Source organism: Pongo abelii, chromosome 2 (genome assembly GCF_028885655.2).
Source record: "Pongo abelii isolate AG06213 chromosome 2, NHGRI_mPonAbe1-v2.0_pri, whole genome shotgun sequence".
In the NCBI taxonomy this organism is placed as follows: domain Eukaryota; kingdom Metazoa; phylum Chordata; class Mammalia; order Primates; family Hominidae; genus Pongo; species Pongo abelii.
Genome location: NC_085928.1, coordinates 171,086,999 through 171,102,363, shown reverse-complemented (window position 1 = coordinate 171,102,363; position 15,365 = coordinate 171,086,999). Strand labels below are relative to the sequence as shown.

At 37.5% G+C, this 15,365-nt stretch overlaps 1 protein-coding gene across 1 annotated transcript; it reads left to right on the top strand.

Annotated features, from left to right (window-relative positions):
* The first annotated feature begins 7,678 nt into the window (after positions 1–7,678).
* Positions 7,679–13,172, top strand: SPTSSB (serine palmitoyltransferase small subunit B). Its single transcript, XM_054551140.2, has 2 exons — positions 7,679–7,714; positions 11,612–13,172. The coding sequence occupies exon 2, from the start codon at positions 11,645–11,647 to the stop codon at positions 11,873–11,875; it is 231 nt and encodes a 76-aa protein (XP_054407115.1). The 5' UTR covers positions 7,679–7,714; positions 11,612–11,644; the 3' UTR covers positions 11,876–13,172.
* Positions 13,173–15,365: the final 2,193 nt, after the last annotated feature.

Genomic DNA, 15,365 nt, shown 5'->3' with positions numbered 1-15,365 from the left:
CTCTTGTAACAAATCACCACAGATTTAGCGGCTTAAAACAACATAAGTTTGTTCTCTGATACTCCCAAAGGCTAGAAGTCTGCAATCAAAGTGTTGGCAGCCGCTGTACTTCCTCCAAGGGCACCAGGGAGAATTCTTCCTCACCTCTTCCAGCTCTGGTGGCTTCAGGCATTTTTTTTTTTTTTTTTTTGGCTTGCTTGGCTGTGTAACTCTGATCTCGCCTCTGTCTTCACAGGGCCTTCTCTGTGTCTCTCTTTGAAAAACAGTTGTCCTTAGATTTAAGGCTAATCTGGGTAATATAGGATGCTCTTTTTTCAAGATCCTTAACTTAATTGAACTACAAAGATTCTTCTTCCCAAAAGGTCATGTTCACTGCTTCCAAGACATGGACATAGCTTTTGGACGGCTAATATCCGACTTACTACAATATCCCAATAAAGTATTTTTATGTTTTGGAAGATTCCCTCTGGCATTCGTCCTGACAACAAGCCAGCTTTATTCAGAGAGAGTAAATCGTTTTATCTCACCACTCCTCTGCTTTGCACTGGAAGCATGTAGGTGGCCGTATGGCTGGGAGCAGGTGAAGGAGGATGAAGCCAGCAGTAATATATCCACACTGTTCTCAGGAGAATCAGAAATGCACTTGGCTAAATTGTCAATGAGAGTTTTTTCTTTTAGTATACCATTGCAGTAATTCACTTCTAAGTATAAGATTATAAAATCTAAGTAATTTATGTGCCTAAAGCAACATGTTTTGACTGAATACTCATGAATTTGACTATAAACTCCTACTTTCCCTTCTCACCTCCCCTCTGTCTCTGAAACCATCTGACCTGGAATACGACAGTATAACCAACCAAGCAGGGAAATGTCCCTTGATTCAGGGGTTGGCAGAGAGAGCACCTTATCAATGCTATGCCTTTCTCTATGACCTGATCTGCCTAGTTCTCCACTCTTTTGTTTTCCTTTTTTATTTTTATTTTTTTTTCTTTTTGAGACAGAGTCTTACTCTGTTGCCCAGGCTGAAGTGCAGTGGCATGACCACAGCTCAGTGCAGCCTCAACATCCTGGGCTCAAGCGATCCTCCCACCTCAGCCCCTCAAAGTGCGGGGATTACCACGCCCAGCCTCCACTCTTTTCTGTAAAAGCACTAATAACTGAGATACAGAAGCAGGTCAACTGAGGGCAATGAAAGGGCAGCAGGCTAGATTACTACTGTCACAAAATCACATCTATGAAAGTTCAATGTTGTCAGTCACCAAAATAAGAAAAACACGGACCTCATCACCACAGCTTTCCAGATAATGTAATAAGAAATAAAGAATAAGCAGAAGTGGGAGAGACAGATAAATATGTTTTCTTAAAAAGTTGTATAAACATATCTATTCAATGTTACCCAAAAAAGTGAAAACGAAACAGACAATTAGTATTAGAAAACACTATTGGAAAGGTCTTGGCTGACCAGCTCCTTATACCACCAGATTTGCTTTGTCAGAACTCTGAGAACAACGTACTCCTGACAGATCAATATTGCAGTAACTCACCATATTCACCCTCAAATTATTCACCAGATAAAGGTCTTCAGTTGCTGAAGATTCATAAAATGTAATAACAATAGGTAGGGAAGAGAAAAAGGCTTAACTTTTCATGGTCAGGTTTCTAGCTCTTAAGAAAAACAAAGGCCTTAGAAAAAAACATCAAGCAAATCTTTCCTAAGGCAGTTAAGCATATCATAGAATTCACAATTCCCACAAGTACTGTAGAAGATTAAGCTATTAGAATTTCACTGATGCCAAGAATAAACCTAAATATGTCAGCTCTCATCTCAAGAAGGTTCTTGGGGGTTTGGCTCTTCCAAGTTTTCCCCTTCTATTTTGACAACCAAGAAGGGAACCCCAATTGGGACCTCACAATTATTATTTGAAGACCTTTGGGGTTATTTGTTTACTCAGCTTTGTATGGTACATCGATGTGATTTTGTTAGACTAGTAATGCCCCATTCCAACTTGAGACTCTTATTGACTTTTAATAACTTTTTAAAAATATTATTCAGACTGTTTTAAAGTTTATTTTAAAATTTCAGTCCTTCATAATTTTTAGGGTTATTCATTGATTTCTTACAATGTTTAATTGTGGTAAACTACACATATAATTTAACATCTTAGCCATTTTTAAGAGTACAGTTAAGTGGTGTCAAGTATATTTACATTGTTCTTCAACCAATCTCTAGAACTTTCTCATCTTGCAAAACTGAAACTCTATACCCATTAAACAACAACTCTGTATTTCCACATCTCCCCAGCCCCTGATAACCATCATTTTTCTGTTTCTAGGGTTTGACTACTCTAGATACCTCATGTAAGTGAAATCATAGAGTTTTTGTGACTGGCTTATTTCACTTCAACAACAAAGGCTCATCCATGTTGTAGCATGTGCCAGAATTTCCTTCTGTTCTAAAGCTGAATAATATTCCATTGTATGTATACACCACATCTTATTTTTCCATCCATTTGTCCATGGACATTTGGATTGCTTCCACCTTTTGACTATTGTGAATAATGCTTCTATGAATGTGGATACACCTTTAATGACTTAAAAAACAACTTTTAGTGGCTTTAATGCCATTGTTAATGTTGCAGTTTGTTTGCTTTTTGCTTCTAAAAACAACCTAGCAGTCCTTGGCAACAATATATTCAAAAGGAAAAAGCCGCTCAGAAGCTATATATTTTCCCTTTTCCTTCTTTATATAACAACAAAGTTTCTTTTCTTTTTTAAATAAAATAAAGAAGCTCATCCTAAGAAAGGATATTGTAGCTAAACCTTGACCTAGAAGCCCTACTCTCCCTTCCAGTATTGCCAGAAATAAACAGAGATACTTACCCTGTTTCTATGTTAGGAAGTGAAAGGACACCAGGAGCAAAACAAGATAGACCATTCCCTTGTTACAAATTTCTCTTCCTGCTCCTAATATCTACTCAGCATCAATGTATGTGGCACTTTTTTATTTTCTAAGTATGTTTCTTCTTTTTGATAGCCACACAATGTTGAGATTAATCTAATCTGAATTTAGTATTCTCTATATTATCATGAGTATTTTTGTTAAAGTCAAATTCCAAATTTTCTTTCCCAGCCAGAAGTTTTTCATTCATAAATTCCTCTGTAGTCTATCAGAAGATGACCAAAAAAAAGGACTGCCTTGAAATTGCAGTTACTCAACACATGCCATGTTGCACAATGACTCCAATTGATAGTTGGAGTAGAAATACATGTTTTTCTAATTGTTTTGCTTTTTTTAGTGTTAATACAAATGGAAGGCAATAAAATTGGTTCAGGCCAGGCGTGGTGGCTCACGCCTGTAATCCCATCACTATGGGAGGTCTAGGTGGAAGGATCACTTGAAGCCAGGAGTCCGAGACCAGCTTGGGCAACAAAGTACAATCTGGCCTCTACAAAACTGTTTTTTAAAAATAAGCCAGGCATGGTGGCATGTGCCAATAGTCCTAGCTACTTGGGAGGCTAAGGCAGGAGGATATCTTGAGCCCCGGAGTTCAAGGTTGCAATGACTGTGATCACGCCACTGCACTCCAGCCTAAGTGACAGAGCGAGACCTTGTCTCAATAAATAAATGCATAAATAAAATAAGGTGAGTTCAGGTAGACACAAAACATTCTGTTATTGTATATAACACAAAACACTGTATCAACAACAACTTGACTAAACTATTAGTGAGACTTTTTCCTTCTAGTATATTATTTCAGTAAACTTCCAAGTATAAGATTATAAAATTTAATTAGAGTACTTTGCTGCCTAAAGCAATAATGTGCTTTGACTTACAGTTGTTTATTTCTTACTCTCGGAGGGTCTATAAAATTATCCAACTAATGAATGTGTAGAGAAAGCTCCTTAATTGCCCTATGGTTGTTCGATTTTCTTCCCTACCTTTGATTCATCATAAACTTTTAAGTTGTTTTTTTCAGCTTCCTCTAAAAACCTGGACTCCAAATCCTCACCTCTGGTCTGACTTCTGGTATTCACTCTGCTGTCAACATGAGGAATTGGTTGCCAAAGGAAGGCTGGGGAGTATTCTAAGATGAAAAGAAAATTCTCCTCCAAAAGTTTAAACAAGGATGGAATTTTCTGTAGGGCACAGAAAACATTGGGGTCACCCACAGAGAATGTAGAGCAAGATATCTGGAAACTGAGCAGCCAGTAAACTGAGGTTATGTCTAATTCTTACACAGAAGCAATATGAGGTTTTGTCCCATTAATCAGATAAATTTAAACCACATTCATGTCTCTGATACAGTAAGAAATTTTGTGTCTTTGTATCTCTGTGAATCTAATTGTGCTCACATGAAGATGCAGCTTGTGATTAGCTCCCCGAGACAAGAACCATCACGTTGGTTGTGCAGTGCACAGCCCACACAACAGTGTGTGGTGGCCCTGCCCAAGAAATATTTGGCCATTTGTTTAGAGGTTCCAATACCTTTCAAGTAGTGAAGCCATATAGCAATAATGGCTACGAACACGTGTGTATTTATTTATTTATTTTAAGGTACTAGATGATTCAATTAGCAAACATAGAAAAGGGGTAGTTTTTTCCCCATCAAATATACAAATCACTGGATTGTTGAAGTAACTGTTATATTCCACAAAGACTCTTTGAGTCTATAATTTAGTGAAATCTTGCAAGTGGCTTAAAGTTGTACCAATCTACAAGTAATGACAAGACACTACAGTTGCTGTGAATATTACTATTACATCTAAAGAGCTAAAACCCATTCCAACTCTCCTTACTACATCACTCAAACAGGCTCAGAGACAATTATCAACTATCTTAGTTTTACACATGGAGAAACTGTGACACAAGAAGATTTTGGAATTTACCCAAAGACACAAATAAAACAAATAAATAGAAAGAGAGGAAAAGAGCTGCAATAGAATTCAAGTCTTCAAGTGTCCAGGTGTTCCCATCCTGGAATTTTTCCCATTGGAACCACTTTTCTACCTACCAATCTTAAATTATTACTCACCTAGAGTAAGCACTTCTAAGAGCTATTTTAATAGGATTTAAAACTACTCCGTAAGTCTTTCTTATTCCCCTGCAGAGTCCATGAACTTTTAACATTATAAGAAAGTAAAAAAGCATTTGTTATATATATTTTTAAAAATTTAGCACCAGCTCCCTTCCATGCTTCAAAAAAAACAGATTGTACTGAATTTTCACAAAACAATCTGTCTAAAACTCATTGCCTGAAAGCAGACAATGAGAATTCAGAAGCACCTTTTATGATCCCCACATTGCGCTGTGGAAATATTAAGTACGTTCGAGTGTTCTTCCCGCTCTCAACCACCTTACAACTTAATCGGTCAGTCAGCCAACAGGCCAGTTCACCAACCAGGCACTGGGGATAAAATGATGAATGCTGTACATTCCCAGTACCCAAAGTCCTCATAGTCTTGTGGGGAAACAGACTGTGCATAACTAAAAATGTTGCTACAATGGTAACACATAAAAGAGAGTAACAATATTTTCCTTTCCAGGGGAGGGGTCTTCTGAGAATATTTCATAGAAGAAAGGATATAGAAGATATGCCTTAAAATAGCTTCTTTAAGCAATAGATTAAAATAGGAGTTTATCTGGCAGAGAAGGGACCAAGAAAATTTCAAGAAAAGAAAAGAGCATGAATGAAAACATAGAAGCTTTAGAATGAATGGCATTTAGCAGAAGAGTTGAGAGATTTAACTGGAGAGGTGAAGAAATGAAACTGTGAAGGGCCTTAAACGAAGGTTTTATTTCATAGGAAATGGAGAGCCATTGAAGGCTTTCAAGAAGAGAAATGAATCTGTTAAGTTTGGACAGTTAATTCTAGCAGCAGTTTAGGGACTGTAAGGTAAAAAAGAGACAAGTAGGTAGGCTATTTCATTAGCGCAAGCAACAGATGGAGAGTCCACAGCACTATTCAACAAAATATTCTGAAATGTTGAAAATATTCTATATCTTTTCTCTCCAATATGGTAACCAGTAGCCACATGTGGCTATTAAACACTAGACATTTAAATTGTCATGTGTGACTAGTGGCTGCCATATTGGACAGTACAGAGACATCTTAGAGAAGCTAACACTTAAGCCTTAAAGTAGGATTTTTCCAACTGCAGGTTGCAATTAGTAGATTAAGAAATCAATGTAGTAAATCACAATCATGATGTTTTTAATGAAAGAAGAGAATAACAAAATAAGGTAGAATTAACTAGAATAGATAAGAATAAATATGATCGAACAGAATAGAATAAAAAATATCAGCATGCTCTGCGAAGTATTCTTTTGAGAGATGTTCATTTCAGTTATATGACTCTCTCTCTCTTTCTCTCTCTCTCTCTCTCTGTGTGTGTGTGTGCGTGTGTGTATACACCATGGATCACAATGTAAGATGGATTTTTCCTCTTTATTGTGTTTAAGAAATTTTAAAAGCCAGTCTCTTATGCAAGGATATTACTCATCTATGTACATAGTTATTGGGAAAAATTTTCCAGATAGGAAGTAAAGCATCAGCAAAGTTCACTGGAGTTTAGAATAGGGATAACTCTGGACCTTTGAAGGCTTTCCTAATTAATCTTTTCTCTTTTGGATCGACTTCATTGTTTAGGGCAATTGTAGATTTACAGAGAAATCAAGAAGACAATACAGGGAGTTCCCATATACCCTGAATCCAGTGTCCCCTTTAAAATCTTACATTAGTATAACATATTCATTACAATTAATGAACCAATATTGATATACTACTATTAACTAAAGTCCTTACTTTACTCATATGTCCTTAGTTATTACTTAATGTCCCTTTTCTGTTCCAGGATTCCATCTGGGATACCATATTACAATTAGTCATAATGCCTCCTTTAGCCTCCTTTGGCTATAACAATTTTTCACACTTTGCTTGTTTTTGATGACCTTGGGGGTTTGGGGGAGTACTGATCAGGTATCTTGTAGAATGCCCCTCTATTGGAATTTGTCTGATACCTTTCTCATGATTAGGCTGGAGCTATGGGTTATTGGGAAGAAGACCACAGAGGTAAAGTGTCTTTTTTGACATCATATCATGAAGACCTATTATCAACATGGTTAATAATGATCGATGTTGGCCTTCACCACCTGGCTGAAGCAGGGCTTATCAGTTTTCTCCACTGTAAAGTTACTCATTTTTATCCCCCTTTCCATACTGTGTTCTTTGGAAGGAAATCGCTGTATTTCTAATTTTTTAAATAAATGAATTACTCAGTTAAAGGAGGGCTTGTACTTGAGTAAGTCATATTAAGCTGTTTCCAAAGAAAGCTACTGTGAGTACAGAAAGAGTCTCTTTTTAGATACAGCATCTCTCTCTGCAACTGGCAGGACACTTTTATCACTTCTCAGATTTTCAGGTTCCAAATATGAAGCACAAAAAAAAATGAAGCTGAGTGATTGATGTAGAGTTCCAAAGTGAGTTGAGAAGGAGTTAACCCAAAAATCAACTTTAGGCCCTCCTGACTGTTCAGTCCCTGATTCTGATGTTCTAGAAGTAAATTTAAACCAAAATGTACTAAGTCTTTTTTTTCCCCAGGAGAATAGCTACCTTTAGAATAGGAAATTCCTTAATGAGAAAATCCAATAACTTGGGGTAATTTTTTTTTTGGCAGGGGGAGGGCTACGGATCACATCTTCTGCAATATTTCCAAGGTAAATGCCACTGTACCAAATCACCTGCTACGCCTCTTTCAATTGCAGTTACCTAACTTCCTTCCAGTCCTGTTCCCCAAAACAGAAAACAACAACAAAGAGCTCCCTGAGCAAGCCCAGCCGATACTTTTCTTGCAAGCTCCCCTCAACTGTGTTCACATTCCGTGACTCATACAGCAGTGTTCGTGTTACCACACGTGTTTTTTTTTTAATTGTTACATTTATTCACTTTCTTCTCCATCCAAGCCAGAACAGAGTCCTGCCCCTGTGTAATGAGTCATAAGTCTCAAATCTTCTCCCTCTCTATCTGAGAGAGGAGATATAACTTCATCTCCTACTCCACCACACACAAATCTAATGAGAGGGAAATCATCACCCATTGATAAAAGAGTAGTAACAATCAGAAATAAGAAATAATCATTTACTCTGCATTCCCAGTTACGAAATAACCTTTTAGTGGACTTCCAACACAGAAACATTCAGGCTACAGCAGGTATTATCAGTGTCCCAGCATGTCAGAGTCAAACTGTATCCAGGCCACTGTACCCCTGCCTGAAGCCACGTCATAGTCTGCTTAGGAGTGCCACCTTTGAATACGCAATCTCATGAAAGATCTAAGAACATTTTTAAAGTCATCAAGTTTAGAGGAAACTTTTCTTTTTAAAAAAGAATAAACTACTCTCTCCTTCTTTTCCATATATCGACAGTCATCTTTTCAAAAGCACATAACTAAAAACAGGAGATGCATGGTGTGCCTGAATAAAGTAAGCATTTCAAGTTCTTGGTTTAGCTTTGCTGAGATATAGCACTAGGTCTCTAAGGAAGTGGATAGATTAACATCACATTTCATTGTGAAAATTTAGGACTTTAAAATGTTTGCTATCATCTAGTTCTAGGTTATCAGTGGATAATTAATTTCATGATATTTCTGTCATCTTATTTCCTCAAATGCAGCCTCTTTTTCTAGCTTTCTTCTTAGCATTTTTCCGTGTCCTTTCCTCCCACTTAGTGCTCATTCCTGGGCCCTCGATCTCTGCATATTTGTTACATGGTCCAGTTTGCTGCTTCCTGGAAGAGCATCTCCTGCCTGTAATGCCTTTGAGAATAAAGTCTTTCCGAAGCCATTAATATTCAGAAGGAGCCACATAGTAGTACTCAAAATGTATTCATTCAATGAATGAATGAATTCTTCTAACCACATTACTCATCAAATTGTCTAAAGTGGTTTTTTCCTTTTAATCTTGTATATAGTCCCACAGGAGATAAGAAAGTTGACTCACAGAAGGTAGAAATATATTACCTAAGCAAATCTAGAACCTAAAAATAGTGTGCATTCTAACAATAGATTGTAGCAGATGGTTCACCAATAATAACCAACTCTCCCTCTTCTCACCTTCTCATGATAAGAAATGACACACAAACTGTCTTTAAAATTGCTTGTCATCAATAAGGGGAAAATGAATCAGAGAAAAAGAGACAATCAGTGTTTTCAAGAGACACTTTTCACATGTCAGTTCTGGCTACTTAGAGGGCTGAGATTTTGGTAACTGGCAAAAAAAAAAATTTTTTTAACCTTAACTGCTTAAATGGTTAGCAGTGCAGAAGTGTATTTAAAACAGCCAGACTTAAAGTCATTGCAGATTTGGGGTATTTGTGATCAAGATCTTACCATGTATCCACTGTTGGTGCTATACAAGTTGGTGTGCTTTTTATCTGCTGTTTCTTTTATTCAATGATTGATTGTTTGACTTTTAGCAGTTAAAGCAATAGACATTAATTATCTTGAAGTTTCTATGGCTCAGGAATCTGGATACAGATTAGCTGAGTGCCTCTGACTCAGGGTCTTTCTCAAGGCCATCATTAAGGTGTCAGCTAGGGCTGCCCAAGCAAGGAATTCTAATTTTAATAGAGAAAGCAATAGCCGGGAAATTAATCAATGCATTTTTTTTAATTTAGAGTGTTTTGTTTTGTTTTGTTTTGTTTTTGCCAGGATCTCACTATGTTGTTCAGGCTGGACTTGAAGTCCTAGGCCGAAGGGATCCTTCCCCCTGGCCTCAGCCTCTCTAGTACCTGAGACTATTGTCCTGCCCCACCATGCCTTAGCATTTTTCCGTGTCCTTTCCTCCCACTTAGTGCTCATTCCTGGGCTCTCGATCACTGCATGTTTGTTACATGGTCCAGTTCGCTGTTTCCTGGAAGAGCATCTCCTGCCTGTACTGCCTTTGAGAATAAAGTCTTTCCGAAGCCATTAATATTCAGAAGGAACCACATAGTAGTACTCAAAATATATTCATTTGGTGAATGAATGAATTCTCCTAACCACATTACTCATCACTTAATTAGTACAGTTTGTTTGTTTTTTGAGAATTTTTGCCCAGGCTGGAGTGCTTGTTGCCCAGGCTGGAGTGCAATAGCGAGATCTCGACTCACTGCAGCCTCTGCCTCCCAGGTCTCCCAGGTTCTGTGATTCTCCTGCCTCAGCCTCCCCAGCAGCTGGGATTACAGGTGCCCACCACCATGCCCAGCTAATTTTTTGTATTTTTAGTACAGACAGCGTTCTACCATGTTGGCCAGGCAGGTCTCAAACTCCAGACCCCAGGTGATCCGCCTGCCTTGGCCTCCCAAAGTTTTGGGATTACAGGAGTGAGCCACCGAGTCCGACAATTAGTGCATTTGTAAAAGCCACAACAAGGCCGGGTGCGGTGGCTTATGCCTGTAATCCCAGCACTTTGAGAGGCCGAGGCGGGCAGATCACCTGAGGTCAGTAGTTCAAGACCAGCCTGGCCAACATGGTGAAACCCCATCTCTACTAAAAACACACAAAAAAATTAGCCGGGCATGGTGGTGCATGCCTGTAATCCCAACTACTCAGAAGACTGAGGCAGGAGAATCTCTTGAACCTGGAAGGTGGAAGTTGTAGTGAGCAAAGATTGTGCCACTATATTCTAGCCTAAGCGGCAGAGTGAGACTCTCTCAAAAATAAACAAATAAATAAATAGCCACAACATATAGAGAAAAGTTAATAATATTTCTAAATAAGCAATATTATCTCATTTGTAAAAATGAAGAGTATTTAAGAATATTTTAAACAGGTTCTCAGTACACTGTTGATTCTGAAACAGTAATGCCCAAGGGAAGAGTAGAGGTACGGATTTTCTGAGATAACTGGGCTCCAAAGTCATTTCAACTCGACTCCAGAATGCAGCATTACCACATGAACTTAAAGCCTCCTCCTGTCAAACCCACCACAGCATTGCCCTAACTCAGAGGTTGAAGACAAAACAGTTAACCTATCCAACTAGGCCCTGTAGCTCCTGGCCTCACTCTGGCCATTCCTACCTCTTCAGTGCCATCACACTCCCTGCTCCCTTCTCCCTCCGTGGCCCCTCGAAACCAACCTACTTCTTCCTACCTCCAACCTTTGCACATGTTGTTCCCTCTGTCTTGGCTGTTCTCCCCACTTCACTGTCTATTCTAGCCATTTGACTCATAATGATCCCTTGGACCTTATCTCAAAAGTCTCTTCCTCAGAGCAGTGCTTAGGTTCACTTTTGTTTCTCTTTGTGTACAGGGTTCAGGAATATGAGGCTAACCTCAATTTTTAGGTACCGTTATCACTAAAGTTATTTCTAACAATTGTCATATTTAGATAGATGTTACTGTTACTAATAGTATTATTGCTGCCAATTTTAGTAGTAATTGTTAGTAGTGGTGACAATATTATTAATTTTTATAGTTAATATAGTATGTATTGTTTTACAGAATATTCATATATTAATAATACATTCAATGATCTTTAACAAATCTTTGAAAGATTTTAACATGCTGAGATCATGAAGTTTTAAAGAGATTCTATGTTTGGTTCCTTGTCCTCTAATCTGTTACATTCTTTAACAGGACAAACTTAACTGCAGCTTGAAGGAGCCAACCATGGATTTGAGGCGTGTGAAGGAATATTTCTCCTGGCTCTACTATCAATACCAAATCATTAGCTGCTGTGCTGTTTTAGAGCCCTGGGAGCGATCTATGTTTAACACCATCTTACTAACCATTATTGCTATGGTGGTATACACTGCCTATGTCTTTATTCCAATCCACATTCGCCTGGCTTGGGAATTTTTCTCAAAAATATGTGGATATCACAGTACAATTTCTAATTGATCTTGTTCACATTCAGTGAAATGGCATTGCATATTTATATGTTGCTTACAACTTATTGATTTAGGTAACTATTGTGTCTTCCTTCACTATCTGACCTGAAAAGCACTCTCTTCTCTATGCACTCTTATATTCTGCCTTTCTGCCTGGAGTTTGAAATAGATGTCTCTTTAGTTTCTTTCACACATGCTACACTGTGCATTAGACCGTAGATAATACAGTGACTTTACCTCACAAATCATATTCTGTCAACACAAATCTATGAATTTAGTTTATTTAAAATCAGAACAATTTCCTACAAAATTTTTCTGGAAAATAGGCTCCTAACAGACCTACCAGAATCATGCTTAAAGTGCTCCCTTGACACTTATTCTATACTGAAGGATAAATTTTAAAAAATCTTTATAGGCTACTGTCAGAAGTATCCTATCCTTGTTTACGATGTATAAAAAGATGTGAATAAATTATATGGACCCCCTAAGTCTTATTTTCTAGTAAACTGATGATACTGGAAATTCTTTTACTTCAAATGCAAAAGAATAAGCTGGAGGCAATTCTTTCCTTTCCTACACAGTTCATGAATCGTTTTAAATGCTTCTTAAAGTCTGGCTTTATAACCGTTTAAAATCAACAATGTTGATTTTAGATAACCAAGTAAGCATTATAATACAAAATAATTTTAAGTGTAAGAAACTAAAGTATAATCAAAGTAAATTCAGATATTGTGATTTGTGGCGTTGCCTTGCCTTGCATGATGCTGGCGGAAAAAGAGAAAAGAAATGGTTTTCTTTTTGTACTTTCATTCAGTGTAGAGGGAAAAAAGCATGTATTGGGCCACCGGAAGAAAAGCTAATAAATAGGCTGGAAGTAATAGTCTACCAGCAGGAACTCAACAGCTCCAGTTAAGTGCTTTGATATAGTGGCTCCTTTGCAGAGCCAAAACAAGATTTATTAAATTTTATTCAAACTGTTTATCTTTAAAACAAATATAAGGTTTTAATTATACTGCTGAAGCAAATGTGAATGCCAAAGACTACGTTTTGCAGTTTTGCTTTCCTCCCAATAAATATTAATGTATGTAATTCTAGAGGGTAAAACTGTAAATAGGTTTGAACAATATTTGCACCCTTGTTTGTGTTATGAAAAAATTTTTCCAAGGCGAGCTAGAGAGAAAGATGTTTGGCATGCCAAATTAACTTGCATGTTTGTTAAAAAAACAAACACATGTTTTGAAGAGAAACCAGATCTGAACATGTATTTGTTGAGTTTTGCAAAATAAAATTAATTTTGTAAGTAAATATCTACTTCCAGATTTACTTTTTATTCATATTGCACTAAATATCTAGATGTTACATTGCATATTTCTCCCCAGCTTATCATTTTTTACTAATCCAACGTGGTAACTGGTCTTAAAATGGTAACAAAAACCTAACATTTATCAAGGGACTTCTCCATGCTGGACACATTTTCCATGTTGGAGTAGGTATAAAGGTCTCCTACTTATAGGTAAAGAGCCTGGAACTTGAAAAGGTTGCATTTCTTGTTCAAGGTCGATTAGCTACTAGTAGCTACTAGTAGCATAGCAAGGATGCAAATCCAGGTCAGGACCACACCGGGCCCTGCAAATATTTTGCACACGAAAGCCCAGGGGAGGACAAAATGAACAGATGAAAGTTGATAGGATGAGTGTCACCAATGTTTGAAAGTAGAACTCCATCAAATAAAAGGAAGAGGATTAGGAGACAGCCAAGGTTGGAGGAATGATAAGCTGAAGTCCCAGCTGTCACCTTTGCTGCTGTACCTAGGATGCTGTGTTCACCCATTTCTATGCTTCCAATGCCCACATGACTATTTTGAAAGATTGCTTTCACTTCTAAATATTTAAAGAGAATTCTCAGTTAAGCATGAACTTGGATGCATTCCCAGTTCATAATGATTCAACACCCTTATATACATGGACCCCTGCTAAGTACTCTTGGAATTCAATCACAAAGATACTGCATTGACCTTCTCAAAAAATCCTCCATCTAAAAGGAAGAGAGTTAAAATAACCATGAATAGACACAGCAAAGTTTAATAAAAGATTATTGCAAAGCACCACCCCATGATGTCACTTTGAAGGTGTTTCTTCTGAGCAGTCAAAATAACAAATAAAGGGTCCAAAAAACTTAATCAAAAATAGTTTGGGGAAAAAAAACCTATCAGCATGTAGTGGGAAAGAAGAGTAAGCATTACTTTCCCTGCCTGCTAAGTTTATTTTCTAGACATGGCAGAGACATCCTTTACCTTGACCCCAGTTTGCCTAGATTAGAAACACTTTTCGTGTGTTTTTCCTTTGCTTCCATTACTTGGATATTTCAATGATGTGTACAGAACTTTAAAAACAAGAAAGGCCAAAGGTTCCACGGTTCCGGTGAGCTTGCATTTGTCACTCACCGAATGAGAAATTGCAAAATGTTCTTTCCCTGGTATTGGTCAAATCAACAATTACTTTTACCTGCTTGTGCAGCAAAAAACACAAAATGTCCAGATATCAGGCAGTTTAAATATCAAGATAGGACTAACCAATCTTCATTAAGTTGTTTGTGGAAAAAAAAACACTCATCCACATTTTCTATTTTTTTCTTCTTCCATCACAAATATATTTAGGTCCTCTTACTGGGGTGATCCTAGAAGGCAGATTTGTCCTTATTTCTGAATTCCCTGATACAGGGCTTAGCAAATTCCCACCCACAAGTACATTATATAGCTCCTTCTACCCTGTGACCACACAAAAACAAAGAAGCTCAGTGTCTGTATTGGGCCAACCAAAAGATGGATAGCTCCTGACTATGGACCAAAAGAGTAACACTCATTCATTCACTCAATGAATTTATTAAAAGTCAACCATGTATTGATGGATACATAGAAGGATGGGAAAATGAAAAAATATGTGATGAGGAAAATATAACAATAGAAGCTAGATGCTAGGTATACAGGCATTAATTGTAAAATTCTGTTAACACTATGTTTGAAATCTTTTAAAAAATACATAGGGAATAAAAGCCTACCATGTGCTAGTCTTTGGGCTTGGTACTAGAAAATGAAAATGAATGAGACAGAAGCAGAAACATCTCTGGATTTATTAATGATACTATCTGGTAGGCAAGATAACAACAACAAAAATATATACAAGCAAGCAAAATATTTATGAATGGTGATAAAGTTAAAAAAAAAAACACTAGTGTGCTAGAGAGTCAGCGACAGGTGGTTAGGGATGATGAAGCCCTTGGGGCAAAGGGAACATAGCTCTTCCAGCTGCAGTAGAGCAGGATTCAAACATCTCTAATTGAGGGACTCTATCAGGGGGGTGATGTGGAAGGAATGTGATGTCATTTATACTGTAAGATGATGGCACTGGCTGTGGTGTAAGAGTGGATGGGACAGAGGCATCATTTACTACCACAACCTGTTTTGGGCCATGATCCAAGTCCTCCATTCTTTCTGTAACCTC

Excerpts from the sequence above, each read along its gene's own strand:
- SPTSSB (XM_054551140.2), top strand. The coding sequence starts at position 11,645 with ATGGATTTGAGGCGTGTGAAGGAATATTTCTCCTGGCTCTACTATCAA.